This window comes from Leptosomus discolor, chromosome Z, assembly GCF_034619465.1.
Source record: "Leptosomus discolor isolate bLepDis1 chromosome Z, bLepDis1.hap2, whole genome shotgun sequence".
In the NCBI taxonomy this organism is placed as follows: Eukaryota; Metazoa; Chordata; class Aves; order Leptosomiformes; family Leptosomidae; genus Leptosomus; species Leptosomus discolor.
Window position 1 is genome coordinate 80,203,190 of NC_141419.1, and position 19,121 is coordinate 80,222,310.

Here is a 19,121-nt window from a genome sequence, read left to right on the forward strand (position 1 = left end):
GTTCCTCTAAGGTTAAGTTTGTAGTGTCTGGGGCTTAAGTGCTTAAACTGGAAATCAGCTGGTACTTAAACATCTAAGTCTTTCAGTGGATCTAAATCCTAGTCTAGGATCCACAAAAAGAGACTTCTTGGTGGAAGAATGATGTACTGATTTTATGATAATAAAATTACTTCCACTAGGGACTGAAATTGTATCATCTGGGTCAGTTTTTACTCTTAAGATATTACAATTGCTAGTCTTCAGCCTAGCATGCATTAAGTGATTCAATGTTCTGTTTAATATGAAGTAACATAGCCATTTTATTTCAATAGGAATTCTTATTTCCCCTGGTTTTTTTTTTAGACTCCTGAAAAGCATCCCAAGCTGTGTAATGAAGCTGATCCGTACAAAGGAGAAATAACATCCATTTACATAGAATCTTTTCATGTCAGTCCACAAACAAGTAAGCATACTCAGCAAACAAGTACAGTTAGCTTTATTATTATATGCTTCACTGTATTTTAGCGGATGTCAAATGAGTGGTGGTCAATAATTTTCATCTATTCTCAGGTTCTCCAGTCACTAGTACACTTGCAGTATGTGCCAAAATCTGTGTTCAGATAGGTACAATTTGGTTATGAGATTTGAACTGGACTAATTTAAGAATGAATGATCTAAGTTACTGAGGAAAGGATAGACTTTTACAGCTTATTATTATTTATTACAGATTATTATTATTTATTATTTGAAAAAATGCACTGAACTTCGTGAATGCCACTTGGACTGCATTTTTGAACTACAATTTTAAGCTGTCTGCTGCCTGTATTTTGTGATTGTTCATATAAATTACTTTGCCATATTTTTATCCTAATTGTAGGACTGAAACTTCTACAGAGATGGATTTCAGGGGGTTTTGTGACTCCAATGTGAGCTTTTCTACTAGATAAACCACATAAACCTAGGCTGTGAGTGAATCCCAAGTAGGCCCTTATCTTGAGCCCTCTTGCCAAATTTTGCACCCCTTTTTACTAATGGATGTATTGGATCCTCTTACTTCATATGAACATTCTTAGAAGTAAAAAAAAATAAAAATGAAAGCCTATGGAAAACATATATAGATTATACAAATATAAAAAACTTTATAACAATGTTCTTCTTTCAAATCTTGTCCTTTCATATTCCTGTCAAATATTCATTATGTATGTATTACTATTCTGAATATTTGGGCATGTCTTTCATTATTTATTAATCTGCACAGCAATGTGACAGACCAGTTTCATTTGGAAAATCAACTTGTACTTATTTAGGGCTTGTTTCTGCAAGTTGTCCCTTGGGGCAAAACTCCACAACTGCAGAGAGCCCTGTTCAATTCAAAATAAGCTTAAATAAGTGAGACATTTTGCAGTATTCCAGCCTTTTTCTCTTCTATTTACTGCTTTGGCCAAAAACTTATTAATAATACTAAATAATATCAGACACCACAGGGATTACTGAAGTCACAGGCCATCCTATGTGCTAGTTTTGTTTTCCTGAAAATATTCCCCGTGCAGAAAGTATTTCCTTTTTTTTTACCCCTGCCCCTACAGAAACAGCTTTGTTGAGGAATGCAACACTAATTGAATCAGCAGCTGCTTGTATTTCCAAGCCAGTGGAGAAAATTCTGTTAGATAAAGTTGAAGTTATAACAGGAGAAGAAGCAGAACACAATGTATTACAGGTGTGTATTTCATAAAGCCGTGATGATGAGCAGTTTTGTTGTTGCAAAAACAATCTAGATCTATTACAGATTGCAGCAATCTGAAATTAACCCAATTTATATTTTAAATTTTCACTTTTGTAAGATATGTCTCTGCTAACCCATTTTTCTGTAGGCTGATACTTTCTTTTTTGTATTATATTTCTTCATTTTATGGTCCCTTTCAGTGGCTGCTTCAGAACTTCATTCTACAGCTGTATTTTATAAGCGTCTACACAGTATACCAGCAGTAACCAAAACTTCAAATTGGAAGTGATTTGAGTAAAGATTTTTTTGGGAAAAGACAAAACTTTTTTTGGAAAAAAGCAATGTGTTGTCTAAGTAATTAGTTTTATAGTTCATCTAAAATATCAATTATCTTTCTGGGCTGGCAGGACATATCTTGCTATTCTTAATCTTCAAAATATTATTTTCCCAGAAAATAGCAATGATGTATATGATTTGAAAAATCTTAACATTGAAAATTACATTATTTTATCATTGATTAAATCTTCTGTCTTGTCAGAAATGAAAGTTTTACTTTCTTTGGAGTGATATTCTCCTCATAGTAGTATGGTATCCTGGGCTGCATAATGTTTCTGATGAGTAACGGAATAAGACTGCAGGACACTTGCAACAAGTTCAGCTATATTAGTGGTATCACAGATGAAGAGTTAATGAAGATGAAATAATTGAAAAAGTAAACTGGGTTTCATACTGAATGTTTTCCAGAACTAGCATGGATCTCGGAGCCATTTATTTTAAATAATAATGGTGATCAATCAATCGATCGATCGATCGATCAATCTATCTATCAGTCCGTATCTTTGTATACATGCGTATGGATGTATTAAAAGCCGTATTAAAAGGTTTAAAAACATAAAGTTTTAGAACCAATACAATTAACATTGGCTGGCAATTTCCATCATATATTTCTCTTCCAGATCAACTGCAAGCTGTTTGTATTTAATAAGATTTCTTTAACCTGGATTGAAAGAGGCACAGGATCCCTGAAGCTGAATGACACTTCTAGCAATAAACACGGAATGTTGCAATCAAGGCTAAGTAAGAATTAAATAACAAAGTAATACATAACACAAAACACTGAATAATTTGTACTGCTGCTAGCCAGTACAGAATTCAGAACGTTTAAAACTGAGTAGCTAGTTTTATTTAAGTCAAGTTGCTGATAATCTTTTTGACATTGCCTGATAAATTTAGCTGTGTTATGGGCTGAGGCACTGGACATTTTTCACTCAGCTTGTACAGTCACACTTGCATACATTGCTAAGTTCTGTGTATTTCTACTGCAATGTATCTTTAGCTCACTCAGCAGCCTGACAGTTTGCTCTTTGTTGATTCTGCTTTTACAGGAACAGTTTCAAGTCACTTCTGGAATGTTTTTACTGTGCCGTCATTTTTTTTTACATTATTGCACAGATTCAGCAGATTATTTGCTTTGTATGCCAGATGTATTGAAAGAAACTAAGACATTTTGGTATTTAAAAAAAAAATAATTAAAAAAAATCACACCATGTCAGGTTTTAGACCAAATTAAAAAGAATAGTTCATGAAAATATTAGTTGTATGCAAGTGCTAGAGAAAACTGCTGCAGTAAAAATGGAGATAGTTCCAATGACTTGTCATATAAACCTTATTTTAGTTATGCGAAATCAAGGAAGCTTGAGACTCATTCTCAACACCCGACTCTGGGATCAAATGGTTATAAAAAGAGCAAACAGAAAGAGCCTGTGCTTCACTGCAACAGACCAAGAGGACCACTCTGTTCAAGTGTTTCTAGTTCAGGTAAGCAAGTGATAAAAACCCCTCCCAAATCGCCATTTCATTTAGGATTCTGAAGACTTGTTGAGGTCTTGGCTTTAGCAAATGACCTTTTATGCTCTGTCAGGCAGTGCTTTAGCTTAGCTGTTACATGGCTTTTATTATGAAATGAGCTAAAAGTGCCATCCCTTGGTATTTAAAAAAAAAAGGTGTGAAGACAGGATATGGCCTTAGGACAGACTTTTCCAGACTTTGGTTCACATACTGTTGATGGAATGAATATCATTCCAGTTTTATACAGTGATTACTCTTTCTTACGGAAGCAACACTGTAAGAATTTCTGCACAGGTAGTTACATATTTCTAATTTAACTTTCATACAAGGCAGCAGCTTTCTGCTGTGGTTCTCAACACAGTGCTTGCATCCAGTGTAGGACCTCCATTTCTCAGCTGAGGAGAGCACAGATTTTGTGATGTTACATTATGTAAGACAATAGTCTTGGGAATCCTGGTTTTCTCTAGGGCTGGTAAATTGAGACTGGAAATGTGGTAGACTTTTTTTGCAAATAAATAGCACCTATGTCCTAGGTTGGGAAGTGAGAGCATCCACGTGAAGTTAACGATGTCTCCAGTTTCCCCAGTAGACCTTTCTGGGAAGGGTTCAGCCTCCTAAGCAAGAAAAATAAATCGCCACTTCCAGGAAGCCTCACATGTCGTACACAAACAAAGCACCATGCACTGTGTATGCAAGTACTAGAAGTTTATCACTTCCAAACAGTGATTGACTTAACTATGGCTGTGCTGCACAGCTGGTCTGCATGAATTAGAAATGTCCTAGATTTCCAGATGTGCTGCACAGTTTTTCTAGTGTATATAGATGTAAATAGATGTAAACATTCCTTAAATTCTGTCCTGGCACTTCTGGACAGTAGAAAAAAAACATGTATTAGGAAACTGAGATACATGAGAGCTATATGTGTGTAGCAAGGGTTGCAGGAAGCTGCTTCTACAGTCATCACTGAAGTGACTGGTATCCATCCCTATGGCTGGTACCCAGCCAAACTAACACCGAGACTAGAGTGTGCAAGGTAAATTAGTCAATGCGTGAGACATCAAGCAGGCATCATCAAAGCCTTGGCACATAAATCAGGCTGGTCTAGTGGTCAGTGAGGCCCACTTACCCAAGGCACCAGCAGATATTTTTAACTGCTATTTAAATTTGTTTTTCCTGTGCACATGAATGATTTGATACATTTGGTTCAGGGATATTATCCAAAGGGCTTCTCATGAGTGAGGGAGGAGAGTCATATGTGCTGCCTACAGAGGAGGCAGTCCACAAGACTCCCATTAGGTTGGTCCTGTAGACTCACCCAGGTTAGGGCAGAGGGCTGACCCTGCCCCATCCTCTCATGCATGTTTCTTCCTCCTCGCTTTTGGTGGCATTGGAATTCATACAGCTATGAGTGAGGCAGATCAGAGAACTGATCTGGGTGGGTTTTTTGGGTTTGCTAAGTTAGGTTTTTAACTTGATTTTATTCACCCTGTTATCATCCTAATGGTGGTACTGGCACAATGGAGAGGGTAGAAATGAAGAGTCAGAGGATGCATGAAGGTGAGTCGACCCTTCTTGGCAGAAGCCAGAGTTCATATTCGGTTAAAGTGACAGAGGAACTCTGGCTTTTGAATGAAAAAGTAGAAAGCTACAGATAGAAAAGATCAGACTGAATAGCTGCCTTTTTCATATTTATGACCCTACATTACCTGAAAAGCCATGTTATCCTGAGAGCTCGGATTTGTCCACTGAGAATTGCATTTGCATTTAAGACACCTGAACAACTCTGACCTGGCACCTTCTTTGCCTGGCTGCAGGGAGAGAATTGTGTGCTGCTGCAAGCCTGGGTAGCACCGAAGGCAACGCTGATATGCTGCTGCTTCCCAATTAGCATAGCTTTTCCACCTGCACACACTGAAATGTGTCATTCCAATCTAAACAAGACATATATCCTCCTATTGCCAAGTGACACAGATAGAAATTACTCCACATGATACACAGAAATGGAGAACTGGGCTACAGAAGACCATACGCATTCAGTTACCCTCTGGTAGATGATCCACTTCATAAGAACATAGGAAGTACTCTACTGGCACCTCCGACAGTGCCCAAATGCAGAGCTTTTAGACAGCACAGGCAAGCATGGCCACCATATATGATCTGTTCACCTCATTGACCCCCAGTGTCCGTAAGTATTGTATTAGGGATGTGAGAGCATGCACCTTTACTTGTTTCCTTTGCTATCTGTTTTATGAAAGGATTGTCCCTGAATTTTTCTAATTCCTTTTTTTTTCAATTTTTATTACTATATTTTGGGTCTGTTGTTTTTAGTTTATACTGTCTGTCACCACTTTGTCCTGAGGCAGCAAATTCTAGAAGTTCTTACTCTGTGAAGAAGCACTTTCATGAAGCATACCCTAGTGCATTTATTGTGTGGTCTGATGAAAAGCTGTACCATATTCAGTTTATCCACCACTTTTCTAATTTTGAAAACCTTAGTTATACCCCCTTCTCATCCTTCTCTTTAGACTGAAAAGTCTCAACTCTTCATAAGGATCTGCACCACACCCTTGATCACTTCTTGGTGCCCTTCTCTTTACCTTCTTTAATTGTACTATATCCTTGAGATGCAATGACCAGAAGGGAACACAGTACTCAGGACACGGCTGCTCAAAGATTTTATGTCCTGGCAAAATGCTGCCTTGCCTAGTTCTCAGTACCCTTCTTGATAATGCTCATCTTCTGTTCAACAATAGAGCAGAATTCATGGTATCTTTAAATTTTATAATCACAAATAATTTTTTGTAGTTAGGCTTTAAAAACATTTGTTCTGTAAACTAAAATGCAATACATATATTAACATTTCAGTGCTTTCTTCTAGAATCATATTTAGGAATTGTCTGGAATATGAAGTAGTACAAACAGAGCCATTCTTCAGGGGAAATAATAATTTTTAAGCTGATGTTTCTTGTAACTATGGAGAAAATGATCAACAGCTACATATTATAAAGCTCAGACCACTTAAAGAAACTTGACGTTATTTGTATGTAAATATATTTTATGAAATGAATTATTAAGTGTGAATCTTAAATGGATTGTTTGGATTAAAAAGGAAAAAATACAGCTCTCATTACTTTTGAAAATATCTTAGCTTCTCTGTAAAAAATAGAGATTTTTCTCTGTAGTTTGGACTGTATGAATTTTATGTTCTGCAGGCAAGCTCAAAAGACACTGGATGCCTGTATGCAGCAATACATCACCGCCTTGTGGCATTGCGAAGCGTTGCTGAGAAAGAGCTAGATGCTAGTCAAGTAGACACAGAGTCAGAAATAGCTTTTCAGCCATTAAACTGTGATAGTGGTGATGAAGATGATGAAAAAATAACTCAAGTGAGCAGCAGTGGATCTGGTAAGCAGAATTTTTCCTGGGAATGCTATAAGCCTTTCAGGGTATTTTCTTGAAAGCAATGAAAATTGTACTTTTTTTTTTTTCCCCTATGCTGACTATAACTTTCATCTATTACAGATACCCCTTTTCAGGTAGGAAAGGCTAATTCCTTTTAGTATTTTGACTTACTACTGTTAAAATGCAAGGTTTTGCCAGATCAGGTATCTGCATATCGTTATAGCAGTGGAATATTCTTTTGACAAAAGGCTAAGGGGGCTAAGAAATTTTAATATTTCAAGCTTTACCTGAAGGTTTCTTCATTGTATTTCAATAGAAATGACTAGAGATACAGAGATACTAATTGTTCCTTGAGTAAGTGAAAGTTGAGTCCCTTCGCATCAGTGCTTAGGTAGTTACTAATGGCTTGAAGCATAATGTATTTACTAAGATATTTATTATGCAGTTATTAACTTTATTTAAAGCACTGATTTTTGTTCAGCTGTACCAACTATCTCACTAGGAAATTTGCCGGTCAAGATTTACACACCAATTTTGCCAGCCTTCTTCAACATAATAAAAATGTAAGCTTCTCAAAGAGAAGAATGCAACTAAAAGGAGAGATAAGGGGCAAGCAGCTGACTTAATCCTTTTCTAGAAGCTGTTAATACAGCTCACAACAAGGCTGGAGTCACACTTGCAGAAAGCAAGGCATAAACAGCTGTCAGACTTAAAAGCTCTTCTGTGTTAGCAAAAGTCACATTTCTGGGGTGAATTCACTTGCTTGTGCCAAGCTGCTACAGTGGATACAGGAGCTGCCAATTACATTCAGTTTTCTAATAGAAGGACTACAGCGTGCATGTTTGAGTTGTTGCTCGTAGCATGTTTCCCTCTGCAACTGAGTAACATACTGTCCTTATATTAGAAACTCTTCCTTCTAACAACTATTCAACAAGAATCAAGCCATGTGCAAGTAAGAGCTATGAGGGACTGTTTCCTCCTAGTCTATTTTCCCCTTTAGGCAAATAGATGGCAGTTTACAGTGCTTCCTCCCATTATTAATTGTTTAACTACATTTCAGTAGCATTCAGTGCTCTAAACAAAGCATGGTGCTCTTATACAATATTTTCTCACAAATACCTTTTTTTCTGTTAAGGAAGTAGGAAAATTGTTAGTTCTGAGAACTCCCTGGATTGTGCCCAGGTAATCAAACATTCCCTCTGTGATTCCTAAATAGTCTCTATTGACTTTACAAAGAGTTTCTGGTAACTTGAAATTCTGGTTGGAGCTTGATTGCTTTCCAGATTTATTGATGATAAGAACTCTTTGTTCTTTTAGGGAAGGAAAAAAAAAAAAAAGAGGGGAAGGGGAATGTCAAAGCATTGTAGGAGCACAGATTTACAAGTTAAATATTTGTTTTGATTTGCAGAGACTTCTGATACAAATATTCAGATGGCAGCCAGCGAATGAATTCTCAGATATGAGTGTCAGGTGGTTTTTTCTTCGCCTTTTAGTTTAAGCATCTGTCCTTCATTTATGCCCAGTTACTGACAGCAGTTACAACAATCCCTTTCAAGTGCTTTTTTGATGACTTCTAGCATTTCCTGCTTATCTTAATCTCTTCTATTATTCTTAGAGCCATGGGGTTTTAATTTTGCATACATTTCAATTACTGGTATCCAAGTCCCACTTGACATGCAGACATTCACATCTTACACATGCCTGTCCCTGGAACTCTGATTTCCCAAACAGTAAGAAAAATATACCTCATGGGTTTTGAACAGGTTGAGGTCAGTATTAAATATCAGCATAGAAACATCTATTTGGATGCAAGAGATCAGGTCCTGCATATTTAAAAGCATTTATTTAAATCTTTCATTTTCTTGCTTTCATTTTGATTGAAGGACATGTGTGAATAAGTCATTGTCTTTTTATTGATGTAACTCAGTTTCAGAGATTACGTCTCTTTAAGACTACGTAAATGTTAAGAGGCATAAGTTCTCAATGAGTTACATTACAAGAAATACAATTAGAAATTATGCCTGCATTTTATTTCATTCCATTCTACCCGTTTTGTCTCAGAAGCCCCAATGATAGTTTTTTCTTAATATAGGCAATTTCCTTCTTATTAAACTGAACTGTCACAGTTCCCTAGGTTATGCTATATATTTCATGACCCTATAGAAGATGTGAAAAAGTAGATAAGAATTATCTTTAGTGCTAGAAACTGAAGAAGAAAGCATATATGATATACATAAGTCAAGCGTTATGAACAATAAAGTGAGTCTATATGTTTGCAAGATATTTTTGTAAGAATTTTTTACACAGAATTCGTCATTTTAACTTCCACAGGATGTTAATGCTGTATAAGGCCACTGTATAAGGTAGTAGAGATACTTCTACCATTATACAAATTCAGTATAGACATTTATTCCAGTATTTTTTAAATTCTTCATTGAATTGCTTTGCTTTCAAGTAGAGATACTAATTTCCTGAAGTGCATAAAGAATAAGTTGCTGTACCTGATACTTTTATCAGATCATATTTCACCAGTTACAGATTGGATATTTTTACCAACAAATTACTCTTTAAATCTAAGTGGAGAGAAGCAGCACAATTCATCTTTAAACAGATTTTTAGAGTGGATGGGATAAATAACTCTCTGGGACGTATTTATCTTTTCCAACTGACTACAAAGTGAGCAGCAGAGATGAATTTAGACTAGACAGCAAACTTCTAAGCTGACCAAAGTCAAGCAAATCTCTTCTGTTTCTTTAATTGCTAATTAATTTATCTGCTAAGTATTGTAATTATCTTTGCCTCCAGTCGTCTTCATAGAATCATAGAATCATAGGACGGTTTGGGTTGGAAGGGACCTCAAAGATCACCTAGTTCCAACCCCTCTGCCATGGGCAGGGACACCTTCCACTAGACCCGGTTGCTCAAGGCTCCACCCACCCTGGCCTTGAACACTGCCAGGGAGGGGGCAGCCACAGCTTCCTTAGGCAACCTGTTCCAGTGTCTCACCACCCTCAGGGTGAAGACCTTCTTCCTCATATCTAGTCTAAACCTGCTCTCTCCCAGCTTTCAGCCATTATCCCTCGTGCTATCACTGCAGGCCCTTGTAAAAAGTCCCTGCCCCACCTTCTTGTAGGGCCCCTTCAGGTGCTGGAAGGCCGCTAGAAGGTCTCCCCAGAGCCTTCTCTTTTCCAGGCTGAACAAGCCCCACTCTCTGAGCGTGTCCTCATAGGAAAGTTGTTCCAACCCTCTGACCACCTTGGTAGCCCTCCTCTGGACTCGCTCCAGCAGCTCCGTGTCTTTCTTGCCTTGGGGGCTCCAGAGGTGGACGCAGCACTGCAGGTGGGGTCTTACGAGGGTAGAGCAGAGGGGCAGAATCACCTCCCTCAACCTGTTGGCCACACATCTTTTGGTGCAGCCTTTGTAATATCTAGCTTAGTAATATCTAGCTGAGGACAGGTCAGCCAAATTCTTTATTACACATAGGCAAAATTTTCTCACTAAATAACGTAACAAATAAAACAATGAAAAGTGCTGATAAGACAATGTGTGAATGATTAGACCAAGAGCGCTCACTTCTGAGAGAAATGCCACTGGCCTCAGTTGCATAACTCTCCCCTTTTGTTCTTTTTCTCCTCAGAGCAGTAAACTTTACGTTTGCTGTGTGGTAAATCTGCTTCAACAAACAACAGAGAATTACCCTCAGCCAGGCATACAGAATGGCCTAGTAAGGGAGCATGGTCTCCTGGTAGGCAACCAGTTGTGCCTGACCCCTGCGAATAAAGAGGACTAGCCCCTGTAGGTCTGTCTCTGCTGCGCATTCTGCAATGAGTAAACATAATGTCAAACCATTGCCACGACCTCCTCCTGCTTTGCTAATAGATCTCACCCATCAATTTGGGGCTTTCCTGTGCGACAGCACAGCTGTGTCAGGTATCTGTGCAGACAGTGTCTTCTGACTCCTCTTTTTTAAACACCTTGACTACAAGCAGTTACGAATTCAGCACATGGGAGTACTGAGTTGCACTGCTAATATGCGTAAATTCCACATGTAGTTATTGGAAAGACAGTTCCCTAATGCACCTCTTGCAGGGCACGCATCTCTTTCCACTGGCAGCACAAAAAACCAAGGTACCTATGTCAGGCTCCAAAAATCATCCTGCCAGAACATGGATCTGTTAGAACCGCAACACCTAAGCTTGCCATTGGTCCCAGGTGGAGTGATTGGAAGTCACTGCTTAGATCCATAAGTGACTAAGATGTGTCCAAAAATGTTACTCCTTGCTTCTGATGCTTTTAAGAGTTTTTTCCATGTTTTCTTCATAGCCATAAGGAGATTCTGTCCTTGCTCCAAAGGAACGCATTTTGTTTACATTTAGAAACATGTCCATCATGGTCATCAGAGACAGTGCAAGGTCCTTAAAGTGATGTAACCCCGTTAGTATTTAGAAAGAACTGCTACTCTTTGTAGCATAAAGGCATTTCTGTCACAGGGGAGTACGAAATGTCAGTCATAGTAGTAGAATAGCATGGGGCTGTAGGTAGCATGGTTCCTATGAATTCCATCCTTTTCCCTTTTTGATTTCATAGGAATTTGTTTATTTGTGTCCTGAGGGGGAACAGAGAAGCTGGAAAAGTACATGAGAGGGACAAGGATGACAGTGTCACCAGGCAGAGAAATGTTTTATGCATTCTTATACTGCACCTCACTGATAACTCTCTTAAATCTTCTCCTAACTTCATCCTGATGGAGAGATCCTCTCTTTTGATTGAGATGTCTTCTCTTTCCTGGCATGGAATTTTCTTTTAGAAGCTATTAGGCTGAATTCAAAGACACTGGAGTCTAGGACTAGGTTAACTCCCAAGAAGTCTCTCCACATGTATCCACTGACCTTCAGAGAAAACCATGGTGTGCAATGAATAGCTTGTACCATATGGGCCCATGAAGAATTGTATGGATTTTGGAGCCTAGCAGTGTTGAGAGCTGGATGGTATTGTATCACAGAAGTGCAGCCTTTGTTTTCTTTTAGAGATGTTTTCTAGTCCACTATAAAGGTACCTCCCACATTGGAGTCATTAGGACTCTGTCATCTGCTGGTGTTTATCAAGATTTAAAATGTTACAAGAGCCTGTTTTATTTTTAAGTAAAATACTTTTGAGATTCTTAAAGGAACTACTGTTCAGCAACAGGAACTCCTGAAAAACTGCTGTCTTTGTTTGATGTTTCTTGTCAATTTCATTTGAATTCTTATCAGCTGTTAAGGATTCCAAATCATAAATCTAACACACACACACATATACCTGATAGTGATTAAAAGTGAGGAAAAGTTAAGAGTTAATTTATTTGTTGGAGTCCAAGTTTCTGTATGCTTTCCAGCAGATACCGGTAATGTCTAAAGCAGAGAAGACAACTCTGATTGGCTTTAAATGCTGACATATCAGGAAGGAGAGGGGGGAAATCAGGTTTAGTATTCTGACAAATGCAAGGCCTTCCATTTCACCTGCAAGAGGTTTAAAAATGTTAGTATGTATTTAGTGGTGCCCTGATGGTAGCAGCAATTTTTAAACAGATACTGAGATAGTGATACTATGTCCAGCACTAGTCAGCTATACTTTCTGCAGATGAGTCAAAGTCATAGCAATTACTCATCAAAAACACTCTTAGGTACTTTAGCATGACCAGTGAGTGGTTTGAAGATATGTTGGGTTTCTCACAATTTACTGAGCATCTATTATGAAGTATTAAGACAATGTTCCCCATATAGAGCGAGATGATTTGCATCCCAGACACACTGTGCTATCTAGGCATCTGAATCCTTAGTGCTTATGTGCTTGTCCTTATTGACATGGGAGGCCACAGGCTTCATTCACTATTCACGTGCTCAAATATTTGTGAATAATCTTGTGTTATCTAGTTAGATATTTACCTCATCATAGCCAAACTTTAACCTACTGCTTTGGTATTATGAAATGCCGGATTGTTTCAAAACATGGATACACTCAAATAAGCAAGATCTTTTAAAATTCTTTTTCAGACCATTCCAGATGGAACCGCAGGCAGTCTGTAGTCTGCCCATGACACCTACCAGAGGTTACAACAGCACGGCTGGGAACTCATCTTCCCAAAATGTCTGAGCCAAGCCATTAGTGCCTGGATGGAGGAAATCAGATGCGTTTTGCTTTATAACTTTTAAGCAAAGATTCATTTTAGGGACAGCTTAAATTTAATACATTGAGAAAGAACTTGAGATGCACTTTTCAGGGTTCCAGTTGGCTTGCTTTGCACTGAGATAGGAATGACACAGTGGCTTCCAATGCTCAAGAAGTGTTACAAGGGCTTCAGATTTTAGAATTAAATGTATTTACATGCATTATTAAAGTAAGGAATTTTATGGGGAATAAATGTTTATTCATCACATTGGTGGATAAACCACATAACCATGAACTAATAATACACATGAAGAGATATTTGTTACTTTTCACCTGTTATTTAAAAGATACATTTGGAAAGCTTTAAGTCGGGCTTCACTGAAAATGTTTATTTAAATCTGTGTAGTAACATTCAGCATCCTGTTTGTCAGTACACACGAGCAGAATTGGGAGTGGCAGTTTAGCACAACCAAGGCCTATAGAAACCAGCCTTCATAACAAGTTTTTTTTTTCTGTTTGTTTTGAAAATACCTGGAGTTATATACTCGTTGTAGAATTTTGTTAAAGGGCAAAGAAGCATGATCTGCCTTGACAGCTGTAAGCAGTAGGAGTATTCACCATGAGGAACTGCAAGCCAGTTCTAGGAGGCATATGAGCTTTAAAATATAAAAGTGTATCTGCTTGCACTCATGAACACCTTTTCAGTTGCACAAAACAAGCACTTGGGCTGTTAATTGTCCGTTTGATATATGCAAATAAATGCATGCACAGTGTAACAGGATATCTACATAAAAATTTCTTTTAAATGTGTGAGATTATCTGAGATTACTTCTGCCTTAGCTATAGCTATCCCTAAACACCCTCGTTCATTGAAGCAGATGAATATGTTACACATCCTAATGCATGCAATAATCCCAATGGTGCCAAAGACCCAGTCACTGTAGAAGTGATTCCTCAAACTGCTGCCTTCTACCCAACCATTCTCATGAGGAATTAGAAAAATCAATTCTCTCTAATGCCACCTGTGAATTAAGACTTACTGGATCATCGATAAGCCCGCGCAGAGAACAGACACCATTTAGGCTCTGTGTTTCCTATTCATTCTGTCAAAAGATAAAGAAAATATGTCTGCAATCATTCTGCTGCAACTCTATGCTGCCTTGTATGTTGTTGGTTACCAAATACTACTTCTTTGTCATCCTCAGAGCTGAAACAATGTTCTGAAATATCAGGAGTCCTTTTAATTAAGGTAATTGTAACAATTTCTCCATCTGAAAAGCTGCATCACACCTGAAGAGTCAAATTAAAATTTAGTTTTCTGCTCTGAACGTTATGTATGAAGTTGGAAGAATACAGTCGTCTTCTTGAATTCTCAGTGCCTTGTCAAGATTAGCATCCAGATGAAGCTGAACTAGCATCTGGATGATGCTGAATACTAAATAGCCTGCCAAAATTAGCACTTGTCTGACATCGATTTCGCATCTGGATGACAGTAAGCTTAAATGGGACTGGATTTTTGCCTTCAGGAAAAGGGGAGCACTTCACAGCAGAGCACCTAAGTCAAATAGTGAAGCAATGGGATTTGCTTTGACTCTTCAGTCTGACGATAACAAAAATGTTCTTTCCATAAATAGCTGTACATTTTGTCCTTTTCTATCAGCCTCACTCCTGACCACAACAGTATTTGCATCACTGACCTTCATATTTCATTGCTGCAACTCATACTCAGGAACAAAGCTCCATGTTATAAAAACTTGAGCAGTTGTAAAACACAGCAGCCCTCTGTATTTAGCAACAGGTCATGGCGATAACTTTGCCCTGGAGTTCAGCTGGCTGTGCACTGAATGCAGTTTGATTTCAAAGTCTGTCCTGATAATCAAAGCCTTCTGTGAAATAGGATTTAAACACCTGAGTGTCATGATATCCCTCTAAATTCTACTACAGCTGTAAAAACCTTGGCAAATGAAGGAGCGCCCCAGGGCAGGCACAACAGAACTTTTGCAGACACAGGACTTAAAATTTGTCATTTGCTCCCACAGCATAAGGAACAAGGCTTTTGATCATTCACAAATAAACTCTCTTTTGATCTGCCTCTTCCCAAAATTGTTACATATATGCTCAAGTATATACACACAAACGCACATGCTTATGTGCACCCACAGTCTCTCAAACAGCCACGTCTCCTAAAAGCTGAGGAGGAAAAGAGATGTTTAACTATTTTGAAGAGTTTGGATACTGTGGTTATAGAGGACATATAAATACATGCATGTGCAGACATATTTATGGTATGAATTTTTACTCTTGAGCTCCAAATTATTTATTCTGTTTAGTCTCATTGCACTAAAATTCATTGTTTCTCAAGACTGAGGGTATGCTAATATGTAATATATTAACTTGATTTTAAAAATGTAAAGTTTGTCATTTTATGACAGCCAGAGCAACAATTTCTATGCCTGAACAATAAACAATTTTCTCGCAGCATTAATTTCTGTCTAACTAGTTGTCTTATTTTGTGTCCCATTTAGAGCTTCCTACAGATGGTGCCTTCCATGCCACAGAATTTCAAGTCTGTTTTCCCAAGGAAACAAGATTTGAAAGTTTGTACTCTGTCCATCTATCTGTCAGACCCCCTTCAAGCCCACTGTTATGTTTCAGAAATACGGGACAGGAGGTAGTAAGCTGAAAGACAAATTGAGTTCTTCGTGAAAACTGGCAGTTGTTGAGTGACAGACAGAGGAAGGTATCCCTTGAGGAAGAAGTTTCAGGGTAAGCTTGGAATTTTCTGTGAGGCTTCTGAGGGTGAGTGGTGTGTTCCTGCTTCTGAGTAAGTGGCAGCATTTGCTGGGAGGGAGGAGGAAATAACCATGGAAGGATGGATACCTGGGATTACTGTGGCCTGAAGAGGGGTGTAGGAACATGACCCAAATCCGTGTGAAACTAGACATCATTAATTTTGCTGTTTGTGAAGCAACCTATTTTTCTATGCTTTTTTTTCAGATGAATGCTATTCATTTATTTATAACAAATCCCAGTGATTAATTTATATACATAAGGGATGCAGAGCTGGAAGCTCTTATGTATTAGTGCAGTAATAATTTTCAAAAGGAGGGAAAACTAACAGTTCCTAGTACAAGGATACATATGCAGATATCTGCCACTTAAGATTATGAGTTTTTAGCAAAATCTACTCGGATGGGATAGCCTAAATGGCTTATTTTATGTTCTGGAAGTGTTTGTATCTCTTCCTAAATCAGATTTTTATGTCATGATCTTTAGTGACCTCTGAATTAATTTTGGCAAACTGTATGAAGTTGAGTTTGGTAATGTCTCTGTTGAACGAATGAGTATAAGGAAAACCTTGAGCAGAACTGATACTGCTTTTGGTGCTACTGGCAGCCTGTACCACACAGACAGGGAGGGAAAGAGCATCCTCTTTTCCTGAGCTGGGTTTTAGAGGATGTACCTGCTGGCAGGAAAATCTAGAAAAAGCATACATTGCCTGTTCTACAGCAGTTGTCTGTCTAAAAAGTAAGGTTCAGATTCCTGAGTTGTCTTTTGCAAACACTAAAGTTACCTTTACAAAAAACATGTGTCTGCAGCTGTTTGGGCATATTCAAATGGCTTCTGAAGTGGTGAAGTCAGTTGTGTTAGTCCACTTCAGGGATGGTGCAGTTTGCATAAGCAAAGAGTGGGAAGAAAAGTAGAAAAGTAAATTTCTGTTAATTATAACATATTCTAATGAAAGTGTGGACAAGAAAGCTTGCCCCTTCTCATTGGTTTTGTGTGAAAAATTTTCAATAATTTGCATTCAGAACAATAACTGCACTTATTTTGCTTTTTCTGAAGCAACCCCCTTCATTTTGGAATTTACAAAGCCAATTATATGACCCAATATGTAATCGCTGTTGAGAGTACATATGTTGCAAGCAAAATGCAAGCACACATGGCCACACCTCCTGGGATCAGACATTCAACCAGACTACACTGGCTAATGTGTTCATCTACCAGCCTTGTAAGATTCTGTCAAGTTGCACGAGTGACGTGAGCTGGGCTCAAAATCTGAGGACTCAGTTTCGTGAAATGTCAGCTGTCATGGTCTGCTCACCTCCTCCTCTGTGAATGCAGCTGACACTGATAGCATTAACATTTTCAACACAAAGATAGCACATTTTCAGGTATCAGTAGTACGTAGGGGCATATAAAGGAAGTCTAGAGAATGTAAATGATTGGATTAGTTAATTACATAACTGGTTGTTAATTAAATGGTCACAAGAAGGCATTACTCACAGACTTCAATAAGGAGTAGAAATGAACAGGTGTCCTAGATTGTAACTGCACTAGAAGCAGTATGTACATTCTTTTGGACAAAAAAAAGCCTACATTTGGAGACCTTCTTACGTAAAACTGCAGGTACAGTCATACATTGCCAGTTTTGCAGCTAGTGTAACGTCTTAGATATAATTCAGTGTTTACACAGAAATTTTTCCAGTTACATTGTTTTGTTAACACAGAATAGATTATTTTAAGTTTATTGCGTAGGAGTTTTTTAAAGTCCACTATACAACCTGAAGAATGTAGAGCTCAGGATGCCTCATTTTCTATGGATTTGTGCCTTGAAATGTACTTTGTGTATTACAACTCCTTGGTGTCTAAAATGGGCATTACTCTGAAGCATTTTCCTTACTGCAGGCAGTATTGAGGTGTCTGCTTCCATGAGGTATTTTTAAGTACTCTGTGGCCAAAACAAAGTTGGTTGTGGCCAGCCAAGGGTTTAGAAAGTTATTGCAGTGGGAATTCACCCCTGCTGTATACTTTATCCTGTAAGAATACTAGGTTAAAATGCCTATGCTTATTAATTTAGGTCTGTATGGATGAATTTAGGTCTGAGTCTGTCCCTTAATGCACTAAGTATATTGCTCTAAAGTCATTGAAGATGGGACATGAAGACACGTCACAAACTGTGAATATATTTCAAAGCAAGTAGTGTCATTTGACAGATACTTGTGTCTTGTTCCTGTGCACCAGGTGTGAGTTCAAATCAAAAGGTGTAGTAAGGGAGAGGAGGTTAAATAAGTGTCTATTGAACGTTTTTTAAGTAGGTCCATATACAAAGTGAGATGCAAACTGTAAGTAACATCACACAAACTCTATTTTATATGTTATGGGAACTTTAAACCTTTTTCCACATAGACAATGGGGTGTCAGACAATCTGTGTACCCTTCAGCTTATCTGTCAGAGACTTCATTCTGGGAACCCTGGATGAAATACTTCACAGAATCACACAGAATCACAGAATGGTTGGGGTTGGAAGGGACCTCTGGAGATCATCTAGTCCAACCCCCCTGTCAGAGCAGGATCACCTACAGCAGGTTGCACAGGATGGCGTCCAGGTGGGTTTTGAGTATCTCCAGGGAAGGAGACTCCATAACCTCCCTGGGCAGCCTGTTCCAGTGCTCTGTCACACTTAATGTAAAGAAGTTCCTCCCCATGTTGAGGCGGAACTGCCTGTGCTCCAGCTTGTGCTCATTGCTCCTTGTCCTGTCAAATACATTCGTGCTCCATTACTCGGCTCTGCTTCCAGAACATTAAGATATCTTCTACTGTTTTGAATTTACATTTTAAAATATATACTTCATATTTTATTCTTATAATGCTTGCTGTGGGCATCAATTCAAAAGACTGTTAACATAATAATTGCATGGCCCCAGAGTAAGATACTGTTCCATATTCAGGCTTGCCTTGGTGGTTGAAACTGATTTGTTTTTCAAACAAAGATCAAAACAGTTTGATATAAATAGATAATACGTGAAGCACAGAATCCCTAGAGGAGCAGCTCAATGGGCAAACAAGTTATAAACCAGATGTGATTCAGAACAGAGCTGTAAATTTTCAAAACCTCTTCTATCCTTTTGGTCTCCAGGATCTCATATTATCTACTGCTTTGTACAATCCAAAAGTTAGTTATGTAGAGTGAGGCATTTTCTGGTTAGCAAGGGGATTAGTTATGTTTATTTACTCTCC

The 19,121-nt window shown here is 38.3% G+C and overlaps 1 protein-coding gene across 1 annotated transcript in view; it reads left to right on the forward strand.

Moving 5' to 3' along the window:
* The window catches only part of RANBP3L (RAN binding protein 3 like), a 36,241-nt gene extending 23,213 nt beyond the window's left edge, over window positions 1–13,028 (forward strand). The window contains exons 10-15 of the mRNA XM_086480160.1: window positions 343–442; window positions 1,566–1,696; window positions 2,659–2,779; window positions 3,378–3,520; window positions 6,763–6,955; window positions 12,985–13,028. Of these exons, the coding sequence (XP_086336286.1) occupies window positions 343–442; window positions 1,566–1,696; window positions 2,659–2,779; window positions 3,378–3,520; window positions 6,763–6,955; window positions 12,985–13,028 (732 nt within the window). The remainder of the gene's footprint in view (window positions 1–342; window positions 443–1,565; window positions 1,697–2,658; window positions 2,780–3,377; window positions 3,521–6,762; window positions 6,956–12,984) is intronic.
* Window positions 13,029–19,121: the final 6,093 nt, after the last annotated feature.